General features: G+C 38.2%; 1 protein-coding gene across 4 annotated transcripts in view; it reads right to left on the bottom strand.

The window, feature by feature from the left end:
* The window catches only part of PCGF5 (polycomb group ring finger 5), a 126,411-nt gene that overhangs the window by 27,039 nt on the left and 81,486 nt on the right, over window positions 1-17,886 (bottom strand). For all 4 annotated transcript variants that reach the window (XM_086680350.1, XM_086680352.1, XM_086680353.1 and 1 more), the window contains exons 4-6: window positions 17,311-17,366; window positions 17,143-17,202; window positions 14,486-14,634 (exon numbers count right to left, since the gene is read on the bottom strand). In XM_086680350.1, coding sequence (XP_086536476.1) covers window positions 14,486-14,634; window positions 17,143-17,202; window positions 17,311-17,366 — 265 coding nt within the window. The remainder of the gene's footprint in view (window positions 1-14,485; window positions 14,635-17,142; window positions 17,203-17,310; window positions 17,367-17,886) is intronic.

Below are 17,886 nucleotides of genomic sequence, written 5' to 3'. Positions count from 1 at the left end.
TCAAGGAGACATATCTGCAAATATGTTGGAAGAATGATGTCCAAGATATTACTGCCTATGTTTTTTTAGAAAACATAGAATTTTATGGTTTCAGATCTCACATTTAAGTCCTTAATCCATTCTGAGTTTTTGTGTATGATGTAATAAAGTGGTCCAATGTTATTCTTTTGCATGTAACTGTCCAGTTTTCTTAGCACCATTTATTGAAAAGATGATCTTTTCCTGATTGTATATCTCTGTCCCCTTTGTTGTAGGTTAATTGACCTTGTAAGTATGGGCTTTCCATTCTGTTTCATTGATCTATGTGTCTGTTTTTGTGCCAATATCACACCATTTACCATAGCTTTGTAGTAGATCCTGAAATCTGGGATCGTGGTGCCTCCAGCTTGGTTATTCTTAAGATTGCTTTGGATATTCAGAATCTTGTGGTTTCATACAAATTTTAGGATTATTTGTTCCAATTATGTGAAAAATGCTATTTGTATTTTGATAGGAATTACATTTAAATCTGTAGATTGCTTTCAGTAGTATGGACATTTTAGCAATATTAATTCTTCCAATCCATGAAAATATCTTTACATTTGTGGTATCTTCAATTTCTTTCATCAGTGTCTTCTAGTTTTCAGAGTATAGGTCTTTCACCTCTTTAAATTCCCTAGATAATTTATTATTTCTGGTACAACTGTCAATGAGATTGTTTTCCTAATTTCTCTTTCTGCTACTTTATTATTCATGTACAAAAATGCAACAGATTTCTTTATATTAATATTATATTAATTTTAATGAAACTTTACTGAATTCATGTATTCTATAGTTTTCTGGTGGTTTTCCATATATAGTATCATTCATCTGCAATTAATGAGTTTAACTTCTTCCCTATCAATTTGGATGCCTTTTATTTCTTTTTCTTGTCTGATTGCTCAGCTAGGATTTCTAGTACATGATGAATAAAAGTGGTGAGAGTGGACATCCTTGTCTTGTTCCTGATCTCAGAGGAAAAGTTCTGTTTTTCATCACTGAATATGATGCTAGCTATGGGTTTTTCCCATATGGCCTTTATTATTTTGAAGTATGTTCCCTAAAATGCATGTTGTTGAGAGTTTTTATCGTGAACAAAGGTTGTATTTTTGTCAAATGGTTTTTCTTAATCTAATAAGATAATTGTGGTTTTCATCCTTCCTCTTGTTAATGTGATATAACACTGATTTGCCAATATTCATCCACCCTTTAATCCCTGGAATCCCACTTGATCATGGTAAATGATGCTTTTAATGTATCATTGAATTCAGCTTGCTAATATTTTATTGAGGAATTTTAAATCTATGCTCATCAGGGATGTTGGCCTGTAGTTTTCTTTTTCTGTAGTGTCTTTTTCTGGTTTTGGTATCAGGGTAATGCTGGCCTCATAGAATGAATTTTGAAGATTTCCTTCCTCTTCTATTTTTTGTAATAGTTTGAGAAGAATAGGTATTAACTCTTCTTTAAATGCAGGTAAAATCTGGGGCGTCTGGGTGGCTCAGTCAGTTAAGTGTCCAACTTCAGCTCAGGTCATGATCTCACAGCTCCTGAGTTTGAGCCGCACGTCGGGCTCTGTGCTGACAGCTTGGAGCCTGGAGCCTGCTTTGGAATCTGTGTCCCCCTCTCTCTTTGCCCCTCCCCCGCTCGCACTCCATTTCTCTTCTTAAAAATAATTTTATAATTAAAAAATTATTTAAAAAATTTAAATGTTTGGTAGAATTTATCTCTGAAACTATCTGATCCTCTGTTTTTTTTTGTTTTTTCAATTCTGTTACTATTAACCAGTCTGTTCAAATTTTTTACCTTTCCCTGATTCAGTTTTGGAAGACTGTATGTTTTTAGAAATTTATTCATTTCTTCTAGGTTGTCCCAATTTGTTCACATAGGATTTTTCATAATATTCTCTTATAATTCTTTGTATTTCTGTGGTGTTAGTTGTTATTTCTCTTTTTTCATTTCTGGTATATTTGAGTCTTCATCTTTTTTTTCATGATGAGTCTAGCTAAAAGTTTATCAAATTTTGTTTACCTTTTCTTGATTTCATTGAGATTTTTTTTTAATCTCTATTTCATTTACTTCCACTCTAATCTTTATTAGTTCCTTCCTTTGCTAACTTCAGGCTTTGTTCTCTTTCTAGTTCCTTTAAGTATAGAATTAGATTGTTTGAGATTTTTCTTGTTTCTTGAGATAGTCCTGTATTCCTATAAATGTCCCTCTTAGAACATTTGCTGCATCCCAATAATTTTGGATAGCTGTGTTTCCATTTTCATTTGTCTCCATGTATTTTTTGATTTCCTCTGTAAGTTCTTTAATGACCCAATGGTTGTTTAGTATCATGTTGCTTAGCCTCCATGTGTTTAGTTGTTTTTTTTTTTTCAGTATTTTTCTTGTAATTGGTTTCTAGTTTCACACCATTATGTTTATTTTTTTTAATTTGAGAAGTCCTTTTTTCATATTTTAGTTATATTTTAATATGCAGTGCAACATGGGTGTCACAAGTAGATTTTAGTGATTCATCACTTACATACAATATCCAGTGCTCATCACAAGTGCCCTCCTTAATACCCATCGAACGATCTAGCCCATCTCCTACTCTCCTCCTTCGTCAACTCAGTTTGTTCTGTATTGTTAAGAGTCTTTTGCGGTCTGTTTCCCTTTCTTCTCTTTTTTCCTCCCCCTTCCCATATGTTCATCTGTTTTGTTTCTTAAATTCCACGAGTGAAATCATATATTTGTCTTTCTCTGATTGACTTATTTTGCTTAGCATAATACATTCTAACTCCATCCACGTTGTTGCAAATGGCAAGATTTCATTTTTTGATGGCTGAGTAATATTCCATTGTACATATATACCACATCTTCTTTATCCATTCATCAGTTGATGGACATTTGGGCCCTCTCCAAAGTTTGGCTGCTGTTGACAATGCTGCTATAAACATTGGGGTGCATGTACCCCTTTGAGTATTTTTGTATCCTTTGGGTAAACACCTAATAGTGCAATTGCTGGATGGTAGGGTAGCTCTGTTTTTGGTTTTTTGAGGAACCTCTAGACTGTTCTCCAGAATGGCTACACCAGTTTGCATTCCCACCAACAGTGCAAGAAGGTTCCCCCTTTTCAACATCCTTGCCAATGCTTGTTGTTTCTTGTGTTGTTAATTTTAGCCATTCTGACAGGTGTGAGGTGGTATCTCATTGTGGTTTTGATTTGTATTTCCCTGATGATGAGTGATGTTGAGCATCTTTTCATGTGTCTGTTACCCATCTGGATGTCTTCTTTGGAAAAGTGTCTATTTATGTCTTCTGCCTATTTCTTAACCAGGTTGTTTGTTTTTTGGGTGTTGAGCTGGATAAGTTCTTTATTGATTTTGGATACCAACCCTTTATCAGATACGTTGTTTGCAAATATCTTCTCCCATTGAGTAGGCTGCCTTTTAGTTTTGTTGATTGATTCCTTCACTGTGTAGAAGCTTTTTATCTGATGAGGTCCCAATGGTTCATGTTTGCTTTCGTTTCCCTTGCCTTTGGCGACGTGTCTAGTAAGAAGTTGCTCTGGCTAAGGTCAAAGAGGTTGCTGCCTGTGTTCTCCTCTAGGATTCTGATGGTTTCCTGTCCTCACATTTAGGTCTTTCATCCATTTTTAATTTATTTCTGTGTATGTTATAAGAAAGTGGTCCAGGTTCATTCTTTTGCATGTCGCTGTTCAGTTTTCCCAACACCATTTATTGAAGAGACTATTTTCCATTGGAGTTCTTTCCTGCTTTGTTGAAGATGAGTTGGCTGTATAGCTGTGGGTCCATTTCTGGGGTTTCTATTCCATTTAATTGATCTATGTACCGGTTTTTGTGCCAGTATCAGACTGTCTCAATAACTACAGCTTTGTAATATAGCTTGAAATCCAGGATCGTGATGTCTCCAAGTTTTGTTTTTCTTTTTCAGGACTGTTTTGGCTATTCAGGGTCTTAAGCGGTTCCACACAAATTTTAGGATTGTTTGATCTAGCTCTGTGAAGAACACTGGTGGTATATTGATAGGGATTGCATTAAATGTATAGATTGCTTTGGGTAGTATAAACATTTTAACAATGTTTGTTCTTCTAGTCCATGAGCATGGAATGTTTTCCATTTCTTTATGTCCTCTTCAAAGTATATAAATCAATTAATGACAAACACCCAGAAACCCAATAATGATACAATAATAGTAAGGGACTTTAATACCTCACATACAGCAATGGACAGATTATCTAAGCAGAAAATCAGTAAGGAAACAATGGCTATGAATGACACATTGGCCTGCCTGGATGTACTTAACAGATACGTTGAGAACATTTCATTCTAAAGCAGCAGAATACACATTTTTCTCAAATGCACTTGGAACATTCTCCAGAATAGATCACATACTGGGTCACAAATCAGCCCTGAATAGGTACAAAAAGATCGAGATCATACCATGCATATTTTCAGATCGCAATGCTATGAAACTTGAATTCAACCACAGGAAAAAATTTTGAAAGCCCTTAAATACATGGAGATTAGAGAACATCCCACTAAAGAATGAATGGGTTAAACAGGAAATGAATGAAGAAATAAAAAAATACATGAAAGCAAATGAAAATGAAAACATGATAGTCAAACCCTTTGGGATGAAGCAAAGGCAATCCTAGAGGAAAGTATATAGCAATTCAGGCCTATTTCAAGAAGCAAGAAAGGTCTCAAATATACAATCTAACCTTATACCTAAAGGAGCCAGAAAAGGAACAGCAAATAAACCTAAAGCCAGCAGAAGGGAAATAATAAAGATTAGAGCAGAAATAATATAGAAAACAATTGAAAAAAACCCAGTAGAACAGATGAATGAAACTAAAAGCTGATTCTTTGAGAGAATTCACAAAATTGATAAACCCCTAGCCAGACTTACCAAAAAGAAAAGAGAAAGGACCCAAAGAGATCACAAACAAAAGAGATCACAACCAACACCACAGAAATACAAACAATTATAAGAGAATAATATGAAAAATTATATGCCAACAAATTAGGCAATCTGGAAGAAATGGACAAACTTCTAGAAACTCACAAACTACCAAAACTGAAACAGGAAGAAATAGAAAATTTGAACAGACCCATAACCAGCAAAGAAATTGAATTTGTTATCAAAAATCTCCCAACAAACAAGAGTCCTGGGCCAGATGGCTACCCTGGGGAATTCTACCAGACATTTAAAAAGAGTTAAACTTAGGGGCGCCTGGGTGGCACAGTCGGTTAAGTGTCCGACTTCAGCCAGGTCACGATCTTGCGGTCCGTGAGTTCGAGCCCCGCGTCGGGCTCTGGGCTGATGGCTCAGAGCCTGGAGCCTGTTTCCGATTCTGTGTCTCCCTCTCTCTCTGCCCCTCCCCCGTTCATGCTCTGTCTCTCTCTGTCCCAAAAATAAATAAACGTTAAAAAAAAATAGGGGCGCCTGGGTGGCGCAGTCGGTTGAGCGTCCGACTTCAGCCAGGTCACGATCTCGCGGTCCGTGAGTTCGAGCCCCGCATCGGGCTCTGGGCTGATGGCTCAGAGCCTGGAGCCTGTTTCCAGTTCTGTGTCTCCCTCTCTCTCTGCCCCTCCCCCGTTCATGCTCTGTCTCTCTCTGTCCCAAAAATAAATAAACGTTGGAAAAAAAAAAAATAAATTAAAAAAAAAAATAAAAAAAAATAAATAAATAAAAATAAAAAGAGTTAAACTTATTCTCAAACTGTTCCAAAAAAATAGAAATGGAAGGAAAGTTTCCAAACTCCTATGAAGCCAGGCAGCATTAATTCCAAAACCAGACCTCACTAAAAAGGAGAATTACAGGCTAATATCTCTGATGAAGCTGGGTGCAAAAATTCTCAACAAGTTCCTAGCAAATTGAATTAACAGTACATTAAAAGAATTATTCACCATGAGCAAGTGGGATTTATTCCTGGATTGCAGGGCTGGTTCAGTATTTGCAAATCAATCAGTGTGATACACCCCACTAATAAAAGAAAGGGTAAGAACCATATGATCCTGTCAATAGATACAGACAAAGCATCTGTCAAAATACAGCATCCGTTCTTGGTAAAAACCCTCGATAAAGTAGGGATAGATGGAGCATACCTAAACATCATAAAGGCCATATATGAAAGACCCACAGCTAATATCATCTTTAATGGGGAAAAACTGAGAGCTTTCCCCTATGGTCAGAAACAAGATAAGATGTCCACTCCCACCATTACTATTTAATACAGTACTGGAAGTCTTAGCCTCAGCAATCAGACAATAAAAAGAAATAAAAGGCATACAGATTGGCAATAAAGAAGTCAAACTTTCACTATTCACAAATGACATGGTACTATATGTAGAAAACCCTAAAGACTCCACCAAAAAAATTGCTAGAACACATGAATTCAGCAAAGTTGCAGGATAAAAATCAGGAAGAAATCTGTTGCATTTTTATACACCAATAATGAAGGAGCAGAAAAAGAAATCAAGGAATCAATCCCATTTACAATTGTACCCAAAACAATAAGATACCTAGGAATAAACCTTTCTAAAGAGACAAAAGATCTGTACTCTGAAAACTATAGAAGAGTTATGAAAGATAGTTTCATACCATTATGATTGAGAAAGATGCTTGGTATGATTTTAGTCTTAAGTTTATCAAGACTTGTTTTGTGGCCTAATATGCAGTCTGTCCTAAAGAATGTTCCATGTGCATGGGGTGCCTGGGTGTCTCAGTCAGTTAAGCGTCTGACTTCAGCTCAGGTCATGATCTCACGGTTTGTGGGTTTGAGCCCCGCCATCAGGCTCTGTGCTGACAGCTCAGAGCCTGAGGCCTGCTTCAGATTCTGTGTCTCCCTCGCTCTCTGCCCCTCCCCCACTTAGTGCTCTGTCTCTCAAAAATAAATAAACGTTAAAAAAAAAAATAATGTTCCATGTGCACTTCAAAAGAATGTGTATTCTATTTTTTTAAAACATTTTCTTTTTCTTTTCTTTTTTTTTTTTTTTTTTTACAGTTTTTAACGTTTATTTATTATTGAGAGACAGAGCATGAGCAGGGGAGGGGCTGAGAGAGGGGGAGACACAGAATTGGAAGCAGGCTCCAGGCTCTGAGCTGTCAGCACAGAGCCTGACGTGGGGCTCGAACTCACAAACTGCGAGATCATGACCTGAGCCGAAGTCGGACACTTTACCAACTGAGCCACCCAGGTGCCCCTACACCTTTCTATTTTATGTATCCCTTGACTAATTTTTGTAGATAGAACTGATTTTACTACTTTGTGTAAAGCAATACAGGTTCCCCCTGCTTTCATACTTTTCTTATTTCTAGTTATGGTCTTTTTTTTCTACTTAAAGAGTTTCCTGTAGTATTTCTTATAAGGTTAGTTTAGTGGTGATTAAATCTTTTAACTTTCTTGTCTGAGAAACTCTTATCTCTCCTCATTTCCGAAAAGACAAATTTTCCAGGTAGAGTATTCTTGGCTGTAGGTTTTATGTTTTTTCCTTTAGCACTTTGAATATATCATGCCACTCCCTTCTGGACTGCAAAATTTCTGTTGAAAAATCAGCTGATATTCTTAAAGTGTTTCCCTTGTATGTAACTCAGTTTTTTCACTACTTTTAAAATTCTTTGTCATTACTTTTTGCCATTTTAATTATTACCTGTTGTCACGTGGACTTCCTTGGGTTCACCTTGTGAGGGACTCTCTGTAATTCCTGGATGTGGATGTCTATTTCCTTCCCCGGATTAGGAAAGTTTTCAGCAATTATTTCTTCAAATAAGTTTTCTGCCCTCTTCTCTCTTCTACTTCTGGAATCGCTATAATATGAATGTTTTTATACTTGATGATGTGGCAAATTTCCCTTAACCTTAATTTTTATTTATCATTTTTTTCTTTTTGTGTTTCAGCTTGGTTGCTTTCTATCACCCTTTCAGATTGCTGATCCATTCTTCTGCAGCCTCTAATCTGCTGTTGATTCTCTCGAATGTATTCTTCATTTCAGTTCCTGTATGCTTAGCTCTAACTAGTTCTTTTTTATATCTACCTCTTTGTTAAAAAGTTCTCAGTGAGTTCCTCCACTCTTTTCTCAAGTCTTATGAGAACCTTTATGACCATTATTTTGAACTCTTTATCAGGGATGTTTCTTATCTCCGTTTCATTTAGCTCTTCTGTGATTTTCTGGGGTTTTTTTTGTTTTGTTTTTTTTCATTTGGGACATATTCCTCTGTCTCCTCATTTTGTCTAACTCTCTGCTTCTATGTATTAGCCAAGTCAGCTACACCTCCTGGTCTTGAAATAAGTGGCCCTGTGTAGAAGAGGTTCTGTGGTGCCCTGTAGCACAATAGAACAAGGTGCTCCAGGGGTATCCCTGTGTGGGCTGTGTGCACCTACCTGTTGTGGCTGAGCTGTGATTGCTGTGGACATGCTTGTGAGTGAAGCCGGTCTTCAGCCTAGCTGACCACAATGACCCACTTCACTTGCCGTGGGCACACTGTGCAGGGTTTGTTCCCCATGCTGTTAAGAGGTCTGTCTGAAGCTGTCATGGGCTTGCTGGTGGGTGGAGCCAGCACACAGGCTAGCTGTCTTCACTTAGCTGCAGGGAAATGTGCAATGATGGGCAGGGCTTGATTCTTGCATGGCCAACTCAGAGGCTTTGCTGCAGCTGCCATGGGCTCACTGGTGGGTGGGGCTGGTACTGAGCTAAGCCATCTGCAATTAGTTTCTGCATCAGCTGCAGGTGCACTGACAGGCAGGGTTTGCTCCCTTGGTAGCCAGCTAAAAAGCCTGGCTGTAGAAACTAAGGGTGTGCTGGTTTGTGGGGTTAAATGTCCCCCTCTCCAGAGCAGGAGTCACTTTGGAGTGGTGCCAGTCCTGGCTGGGGTTGCCTATTGGGCACGGCAGGGCAAGTGCCACTTTGGAGGGATGTCTGCAGAACTGAATGTGTCGGGTGGAGCAAATCTGCAGGGGAATCCTGGGGTGTGTCTTGTGGTGCTAGCAAGGTAGATGTAGAGTGTCAGAACTGGCTTCTGCAGGTGTCCAGCTGCCTAGGCTGGGAGAGGGCAAGAAATACGGCACCTGCAAGCAGTTTTGTTCCCAGAGAAATCTTCTGCAGATCCCTCCCCTTCTGGTACAGGTCCTAAGATTAGTCAATAAATATCCTTCACGTATACCTCAAATACTTTTCAAAATGCTGTGTGCTGTGCTGTGTCTCAGGGCACGTTATTTAGAGAGCCAACGCACTAAGTGTGGGGACTTGGTTTCCTATTACCCTCTGGCTCTCCTAGGGTTAAGCCCCACTTATTTTCAAAGGCATTATAGGGACTCATCTTCCCAGTGTGCATCCCCAGGGCTGGGGTGACTCGTAAGGGGTCTAATCCCCTTGCTCCTCTGTGCTTGTGATATCCCTCTTGTCTGTGGTTAGCGTGGTTCCCAACAAAATCTTCACTCCTTTTACCCTTTTTGATGTAGCCTTCTTTCTATGACTAGCTATGGAAGATCTGTTCTGCCAGTCTTGAAGTCAGTTTTAGAGTTAGTCATAATCAACATAGTGGCTGTCTTGGTGTGTCTCTGGGACGTGGCGAGCTCAAGATCCTGTTTGGCCCTCAGCTTTGCTCTGCTCTTACACTTTCATTTAAATGTTTACAGATGATTTCTTTTAGTTCTATGTACACATTTAAAATGGATTACTTAAAATCTATATCTAGTAATAAGTCCAATGTCTGGACTTCTCCAGGGGCAGATTTTTTTTTTTAATTTACAGAGAGTAAGTGTGTGAATGGGGGAAAGGGTCAGGGGTGGAGGGGAGAGGAAGAGAGGGAGGGAGAGAGAGAGAGAGAGAGAGAGAGAGAGAGAGAGAGAGAGAGAGAGAGAGAGAGAGAGAGAGAGAGAGGCTCTACACTCAGCATGGAGCCTGATGCAGGGCTTGATCCCATGACACTAGGCTCATGATCTGAGCCAAAATCAACAGTCGGATGCTCAAGTGACTGAGCCACCCAGGCGCCCCTTCAGGGACAGTTTTAATTGACTACTTTTTTTTTTTTTTTTTTTTTTGCCCTGTATATGAGTTGTGCTTTATTTCTATTCATCTCGTAATTTTTTGTTGAAAACTTGATGTTTAAAGTAATAGAATGTGGCAACAATGGAATCAGGTTCCCATCTGCCTCTTAGGGTTTGTTATTGTGTCTATATCTTGCTGTTTCTCTTTGTTTAGTGACTTTCCTAAACTAATTCTGTGAAGCTGGTATTCTTTACAGTATGTACCCACTTAAGTTTCCACCTAATGGCTGGCTAGTGATTGAAGAGATTTCCTTATACACTTGGAACCAATAAATCTCCCAATCTTTGCTAATCGACTGTTTGAGGGCACACCTTCAACATTCAACCAGGCTGTTGACGATTCTGCCTTAGTCTTTCACATCCTGACTCTGTACAGAGCCTCAAGGTCAGCCAGAGGTGAGAGCTTAAGGCCTACTTAGGTCTTTCTTGAGCATGTACACAGTCCTATCTACAAGCTTAAAACTGTAGATTGTTAGAGCTTTTCAAAGTCCCTATAGACTTTGATATCTATGGACCTCTTATTCACCAGCTTTTTCTTTTAAGCTTTTTGGTTGTTTATGGTTTGCCCCAAATGTTAGCTATACCTCAGACAGCCATGAAGTTAAAGTATTTGTAACTGGTTCTGAAAAATGCTCCACCCTTCCCAGACCACAGAGGTGTTTTCTACTGGGCAAGCTCCGTATCAGGTCTAATATGGACAGCCTTGTAAGCGGGGTATTCGAGGAACCACCAGTCTGGTCAAATAATGATAATTATTTGGCAATTCGGCTTTGAAAGAGCTCCACCTTTGTTTTGTCCCTTTGGTGCCTGAGAGGTTGCAGTGGAAAAGTGGGCTCTTCTTTCTCAAGGCTACTCCTGAGCTGGAGAGCAGGGGATTGGACTAAGGCAAGTTAAAATGCCACAAAACTCACTGTTCACACCGTTTTCTTGATTAAATGCTCCATGGGCTTCTGCAAGCTTTTGAGAGGTAATTTCTTTTCTTTCTTTCTTTCTTTCTTTCTTTCTTTTTTTTTTTTTTTTGGCAGTTTTTTCACTGCTTTTATGGAGGAGTGAATTTTTGAAGGTCCTCACTCTACTATTTTCAGTCTTCCTGCTCCCGACTTTGATTTTTGGAATTACAAAAACAGCAGGTATACTATATAAACTGTATGTGCAACTACATCACCCCCACATTTGAAAAGCACAGCCTACTCCACAGAAGTGAGGTGGCTGAGAAGGCTATCAAGAAACACAGACAGGGTTTCTTGGCCTTTAAGGGGTTTACAATCTAGTCTGAAGGATAAGACATATACTCAAAAGATAAAAGTATCAGTACCTGAAAACTTCAAGAACACGATAAATGCTGACTGGATAAATAACAACCTGAGTTATAAATGCAAATCCTACAGAATCTCAGAGAAGGGATTGAGTAGGGTTGAAAACTGCATCACAAAAAGGAGGTCTCTGCTTGAGTCTTGACAGAAACATAGCAAAGTGGTGAAATGAGGCAAGAATGTGCCAGGAAAGGAAGTGTTTCTCAGTTTGAGAGGGTTTTAAATATTCTTAATACGAGCCTTTATGTATTCTGGATGCAAATCCTTTGTCAGATATATGGCAATAATCATTTGTCTTGAGACGAGGGTTCACTCATAGGTATAATGGGAGATAAACTTATCAAGATGGGGTTTAGTTAGCGGAAGGCCCTGAATGCTAACATAAGTGAGACTTGATTCCGTAGGCTGGAAGGTGGCAAACGACGGCCACAGACCTCAAGCCAAAATTACCTATTTTTGTAGGTAAAGTTTTATTGGAACACAATCATGCCAGTTCATTCACTATGGTCGAAGGCTGCTGTAGTGCTACAATAAGTAAGCTGAAAAGTTGCAAAAGAGAACGTATTTCATCTCTCCTTTTGTATCTTTGTTAGGAGTTCCACAGAGCCTAAAATATTTTCTATCTGACCCTAATATTGGCCATGACTCTGGACCACACCTTCAGGCTATAGCCTCAGCCATGGATGATAAGACTGCTTACAAAAATCTAGGAAAAAGGTGAGCAGCACTAGATGAGGCAAAGTTTTCAGGACTTATGGCTTGTTGAAGGGAGACAGTAAAAAGTGAAACATGACTCCAAGGTTTTGAACTTGTAGGACTAGGACAAAGATGGCAGTCCTAATTGAAATAGAACGTTTGGAGTAAAGTTAGGTGAAAGTATAATGAATCTGTCTTTAAACATACTAAGTTTCAGGTGTTAGTGAAACTTTCAACCGGGATATTTAATAGTCAGAGACTGAATACTTCAACATGGGAGGGATGACAGAGTTGGAAATGGGGATTTAAAAGTTCTCTGTAGAGTTGAAGCCACAAAGAATCGTACTGAACTCCTAGGATAAATCCAGAGAAAGGATAACTGAGTGGAAGACTAGTATTAGGAGATACTCACATATATCAAGTAGAGGACTGGAAGAAGTGGAGACAGTGGAGGAAGGGCCAGAGAGAAAGGTGGGAATCAGGGTAGCAAAGTCATATAAGCTGTGAAAGCTGTTTTAAATAGAAGGCACAAGGATGAACAAAACTGTATAAAGGAAAGAGTGAATGGATAGAGGGTCAACTGGAACGGCCAAGTGTCAAAGTTGTCAAAAGAGAGTATCAAGGCAAGGGGTAATTTTTCAGGTGAATCTATTAAATGCAGTGCTTTATAACTTTCATACTAGAAATCCTACAGGAAGTAGACTTCACATTTATTTATGAAAAGATATTCAGCTTTTCTACTGATTTAATTTTCATTACAAGACAGTAACTCATGTGTCAGACAGCTAAAGGATGATCACAATCGCTATTAAGAAGAATCTCTTAAAAAGAGGATTACAGAAATGATTGGCAATAAGAGAGAAATGTAAGGTTATTAAAAAGACTTACAAAAAGCAAGGAGTGCTGCACCAGGACATAAGAAACAACAGAGAAGCCTGGAAGGATAAATAGGTCTGGTAACCACTTCTCTAAAGACTGCTGCTGTTGATTACATGCCTTGTCCAACCAGCCCCTCTTAACTAAACCCATTATTTTATTATAACTGTTTGGCTACACGCGTAGGTCCTAACTAAAGTTCCCTGAGTGAAAAATTGTTTTTCTTATCACTTATATCTTCACTGAATCCCCATGCTCCTACATACTTTCTGTTGTAAGATGCTAGGAAAACTTAATCTGAGTTGAAAATCATTTGTTTTTAATTTCCTAATAGGAAAATATCATTAAATGTATTAGTGAATAATCTAACCCACTCACCTACAGATTTATACAGAGCAAGTAAGTAAAAGAAAACAAGAAACAATGAATACAGATAGGTATTTGAATAAAATATGGAGTATAAAGAGAGAAACAATATTCTCAATCACTGATATTTGCTAGGACAAACGGACAAAAATCTATTTAAGAGCTAAAGTAGTGAACATTTATAATGAAAAGGGAAGTGCCTTGCAATAAAAAAGCAGAAAACAATATTTAAACAACACCATGTAAAAACCAAAGAAAATAGGGGCGCCTGGGTGGCGCAGTCGGTTAAGCGTCCGACTTCAGCCAGGTCACGATCTCGCTCTCCGTGAGTTCGAGCCCCGCATCAGGCTCTGGGCTGATGGCTCAGAGCCTGGAGCCTGTTTCCGATTCTGTGTCTCCCTCTCTCTCTGCCCCTCCCCCGTTCATGCTCTGTCTCTCTCTGTCCCAAAAATAAATAAACGTTGAAAAAAAAAATTAAAAAAAAAAAAAAACCAAAGAAAATAAATAAAACTGAATAGGGTGTTTTAAACTCTTCAGTATATAGATTTTTTTTTAAAAAAGTTTGAATTAGCAAATACAGGGAGAAACAGAATTAGAAACAGAGATTCTACAGGAAATGTCTGGGAGACTTCAAGAACTTTAAAAGTTCGTAGGCACTTTATGACACCCAATTTTACTTCAAAACTAATTATATTATGTATGAAATGTATTAGTCATGTCATGGATAGCTTTTTGAATTGCAAATAAAAACAGAAAAATAGGAAAATGAAGAGGGTATGAATGAAAGAGTTGGAGGCAGTGCCCATGATGTAAGGATGGGAGTCTGAATTGGTTACTACACATAAGAAGGGAGAAACAATGTATATGAACTCCCAACAAAAGTATAAAAGGAGGTGACAGAGAAAAGAGGCGTGATTCTTGAAATTAGCCACTAGGTGGTGGCATTGGCCCAGGACTGTTCAGTTGTGAGGGCTGGAAATCAGGCGCCTGGAGTAAGCAACCGTGTGGTCCCTTGTAGCTACGAGACTGTGAGAGAATGACATTCTACTTGATAATGTTAACAAAAATTTTGAAAGCAAACACCAGCTAAATTCATCAACAAATTATCAAAGGTTTACTATGAAATGATTACTAAAAAATATACCTTTGCTCATCCACTCACCTTTACTACATTGTCTCCTGACTGTCCATTATTTCGTAAACAATCTAGACATATAGCAATTTGTGGGTCACTTCTGTGATAGTCTTTATCATCTTGATTTTCATCACCTTCTTCATCTACTTTAGGTTTGTCAACTTTTGAAGTATCATCTGTATAATTTAAACAAAACTAAGTCAGATGGAACTCAAAGTTGATTTTAAAGTTAAGCAACAGTATATTCATCATCAAAACAAAAACAAAATCATCAAAACAAAAATGTTTAAAAGACATTTCTTAGTTTTTGATTGAAGAATAACTAAAAATTTTAATATCTTTAAAATGTTCCAACCAATTCAACAATGGAGATATTTTTAAAAAGCCATCAGTGACTCATTAACATGGCCTAAAATTTCTAGACTTACTGGGACATCCAAATGAAAGATTCAGGACTAGCTATATCTGGCCACAAAAATGATCGCAACTGGTGATTAGATCACTTAGAAAGTAGGCAGGACATAAAAATATTCCAACTTCTATATACATTCAAATTTGAAACTAAGTACTCTTTTCAAAATATAAAATATTCTTTGAGTTCTCAACATTTCAAATTATTAAATAGCCATAAAATCAGTTAGTGAAATGAGTAGAATGAGTTAGCTTTCGAAACATGTATGTAGCTGTGTAACATTAACAATCCATTAGGGAAGTCTGGATAGCATACGTCGTGTTATACACAAGTGTATTTAGCCTATGAAATACCTGCAGCCTACATTGCAACTCCATGTGCTGACTCCCTTACTTACAGAGTCCCTTTAACTCTGTGGTGGATATGCATTGTGCTAGGCTTGAGGGAATACTGAAACTAGAGTGTTATCATCCTCACCCTCATAGTGGTCAGGGTACAGGAAGAGATACAGGCAAGTAAAGAAAACAGACAGATGGAGAAATATGATAAGGACTTTGATGGAAGAGGTAAAAACAGCCTATGTGGAAACATGTAAGAGAGTTAATAAATCCAAACTTTGGGGTGAAGCAGAGATTCAGGGAAGATTTCCAGATAAACTATCTCTAAACTGAAACCTGAAAGAGCTAGCCAGTTAAGCATTACAGTATACAAAATCCTAGAAAGAAAAAATGACAGGTTAGCTCCTCTTTAATGACTAGTAAAAGCATCACAGTTATATCATAAAGGGCGGGTGGGTTCTCTTTCTTCTGCATTCTTTCTTCTACATATTTATATGGAGCCCAAGTAGACAGGGTGGGTTTTTATGAACCAACCTCCCAGGCTCCAAGAAAAGATCCAAATTCTCTACCCAAACTAAGAGCAAACATTGTAAAATACTTTAAAAAGAGAGAGAGATGGGTAAAGGGAGGTCCACACACAGGAGGCTGTGGTCCTTTGTGAGTCTTGTAAGATACAGAGTTATCAACTAAACCTACTACGTAAAAGCTTCTGATAACAGTCCCTTGGGTTCCTGCCCTCTTGAAAAGACAGTCAAAAATTGGAACATTTAGTCAACTTTAAATTATTTGCACTTTTATTAGAGCACTACTGTCTAAACTGCAATGTACACTTGGTAAGACAAAGCCTTTAGCGAAGTCTTTTTTTTTTTTTTTTTTTTGTCTGATTTGGCTTCTTTGCCCATTTTGTTGTTATAGATAATAAGCCTTTACTATCTTATTCCAGTCATTGAAAGCTATTCTCAAACCTCCCCTGCTTTGGAAGCCAGCCTTGAACAGTTAATAAAACTATGACCCTCAGTTTACAGATGAAAAGAGAAAGAGAGCGTTTCCTCACCCATACTAATGATGTATGATTGACAATCCTATGATCTTGAGGGAAAACCAAGGGTAAGAGACTGAGCTCACAATGAGCCTATAAAAACATACATCCTTAAAAGATTTTAGTGGTATTCAGGCTCTCCTGAAATAAATATCGTATTAGAGAACAATGGGAAAGGATACTAGTTCCTTCTAATTTCAGGTATGGTGTACTCCCCCCCCCCCTTGTGTGAATTATACATACTAAAAGCCTTTTCTCTGCCCAGTAATGTTTGCTATTTTGCTGACATTATTAAAAATTACTGATGGCTGAGTCTCCTGGGATCCAAAAGAGAAATCTGGACACTCAGCATAAGTGATGGAGAAAATCCCCATAAGTGACTAGAAATATTTTTTAAATCCCAAAATGTACAAATCTGTATCATCTGAGTTCCACCTATAAAAACTTAATTCCAGATTATCAGAGCATAGAAAGACCCCCTATTTTGGCACTCAGCCACATCTTGGTTCCTTCTCTTACTAAAATAAACACATAAACTAAAATAAATAAAACAGAAAACCCCTCCATGTTTAGCTGCAGACTATGGCTACTAGAGTTTCCTTCAGCTCTCCAGCAAATATTGCTATAATCAGTAGTCAGTTTTTAGTCTTAACTCCCTTTTCTCTTCCCAAAGTCCAATTTCCTCTATTTCCAATTACCTTCAACTGCCGTAACTCCAGATTTACATATATGTATATAACATCTCATGATTTTATGTAAAAGGTTCACAATGTAAATAAAGGGGTACATGAATTTTGTACAGGATAAATTTGAGCTTGAAGAGATATTAGTTCACCAAAGCTACATAAAGCTAACCGATTTGAGAGATTGTACCAGAGAAATAAGAAAAAGTCACCTTGTCCATTTTCTTGAGGCTTATTTTTCTTCCAAAATTCAGATTCACGCTCAAGTTCTTCTAATTTAAAAGAAAAAAAAGGTATAACAGAAACAATCACAAAATCTTTAATAGAAATGCTGACTTCACAGAACACAAAAATCTGCAAGAAGCCAAAAAGCAACTTACGTTCTCGCAGTCCAGGGACCAGCTTAAATATAATTTCCTCTAATGTATTATCCAACCTTCCAAAGAGGAAAAAAGAGAATATATACTAACAATGAAGATATCAAAATCCAATATGTAAAGAGTTTGAGATCTGTATCTTACATGTATTGCAAAATTCAGAACATACACAATTTTAGCACATCCACTATACCAAACTCCTCTGCATTTAGAGTGCACCCATTTCCAGCCTTTCCCACAGTGTCAGATCCATGACAAAAGTGGTCCCAGAGTCCCCAGCTCTCTACATCTCCACCCTCTGATCAGGACTTTGAAATCCCTCCCTTGATTAAAGGATGGCATCTATCTCCCCATCTCAACAATCTATATGGGCTAGCCTTGAAACGTGCTTAGGCTAACGGAATGTGGCCCAAATGACACCATGCTGGGTTCTGAGCCAAAGCCTTAAGAGGCCTCCTGTGCTCCGTGCGCTCTCTCTCTTAGAATCCTGCCATCATGAGAACAAGTCAGGAGGACGGGACACCACGTACGAGCCAAGCTGCCCTGATGAGACCACTTTTGACTCATTCATTCACTGTA

The sequence above is a fragment of the Puma concolor genome, chromosome D2 (genome assembly GCF_028749965.1).
Source record: "Puma concolor isolate L17-30 chromosome D2, mPumCon1.1.hap2, whole genome shotgun sequence".
Taxonomy (NCBI): Eukaryota; Metazoa; Chordata; class Mammalia; order Carnivora; family Felidae; genus Puma; species Puma concolor.
This window is presented reverse-complemented; position numbering and strand designations above follow the sequence as displayed.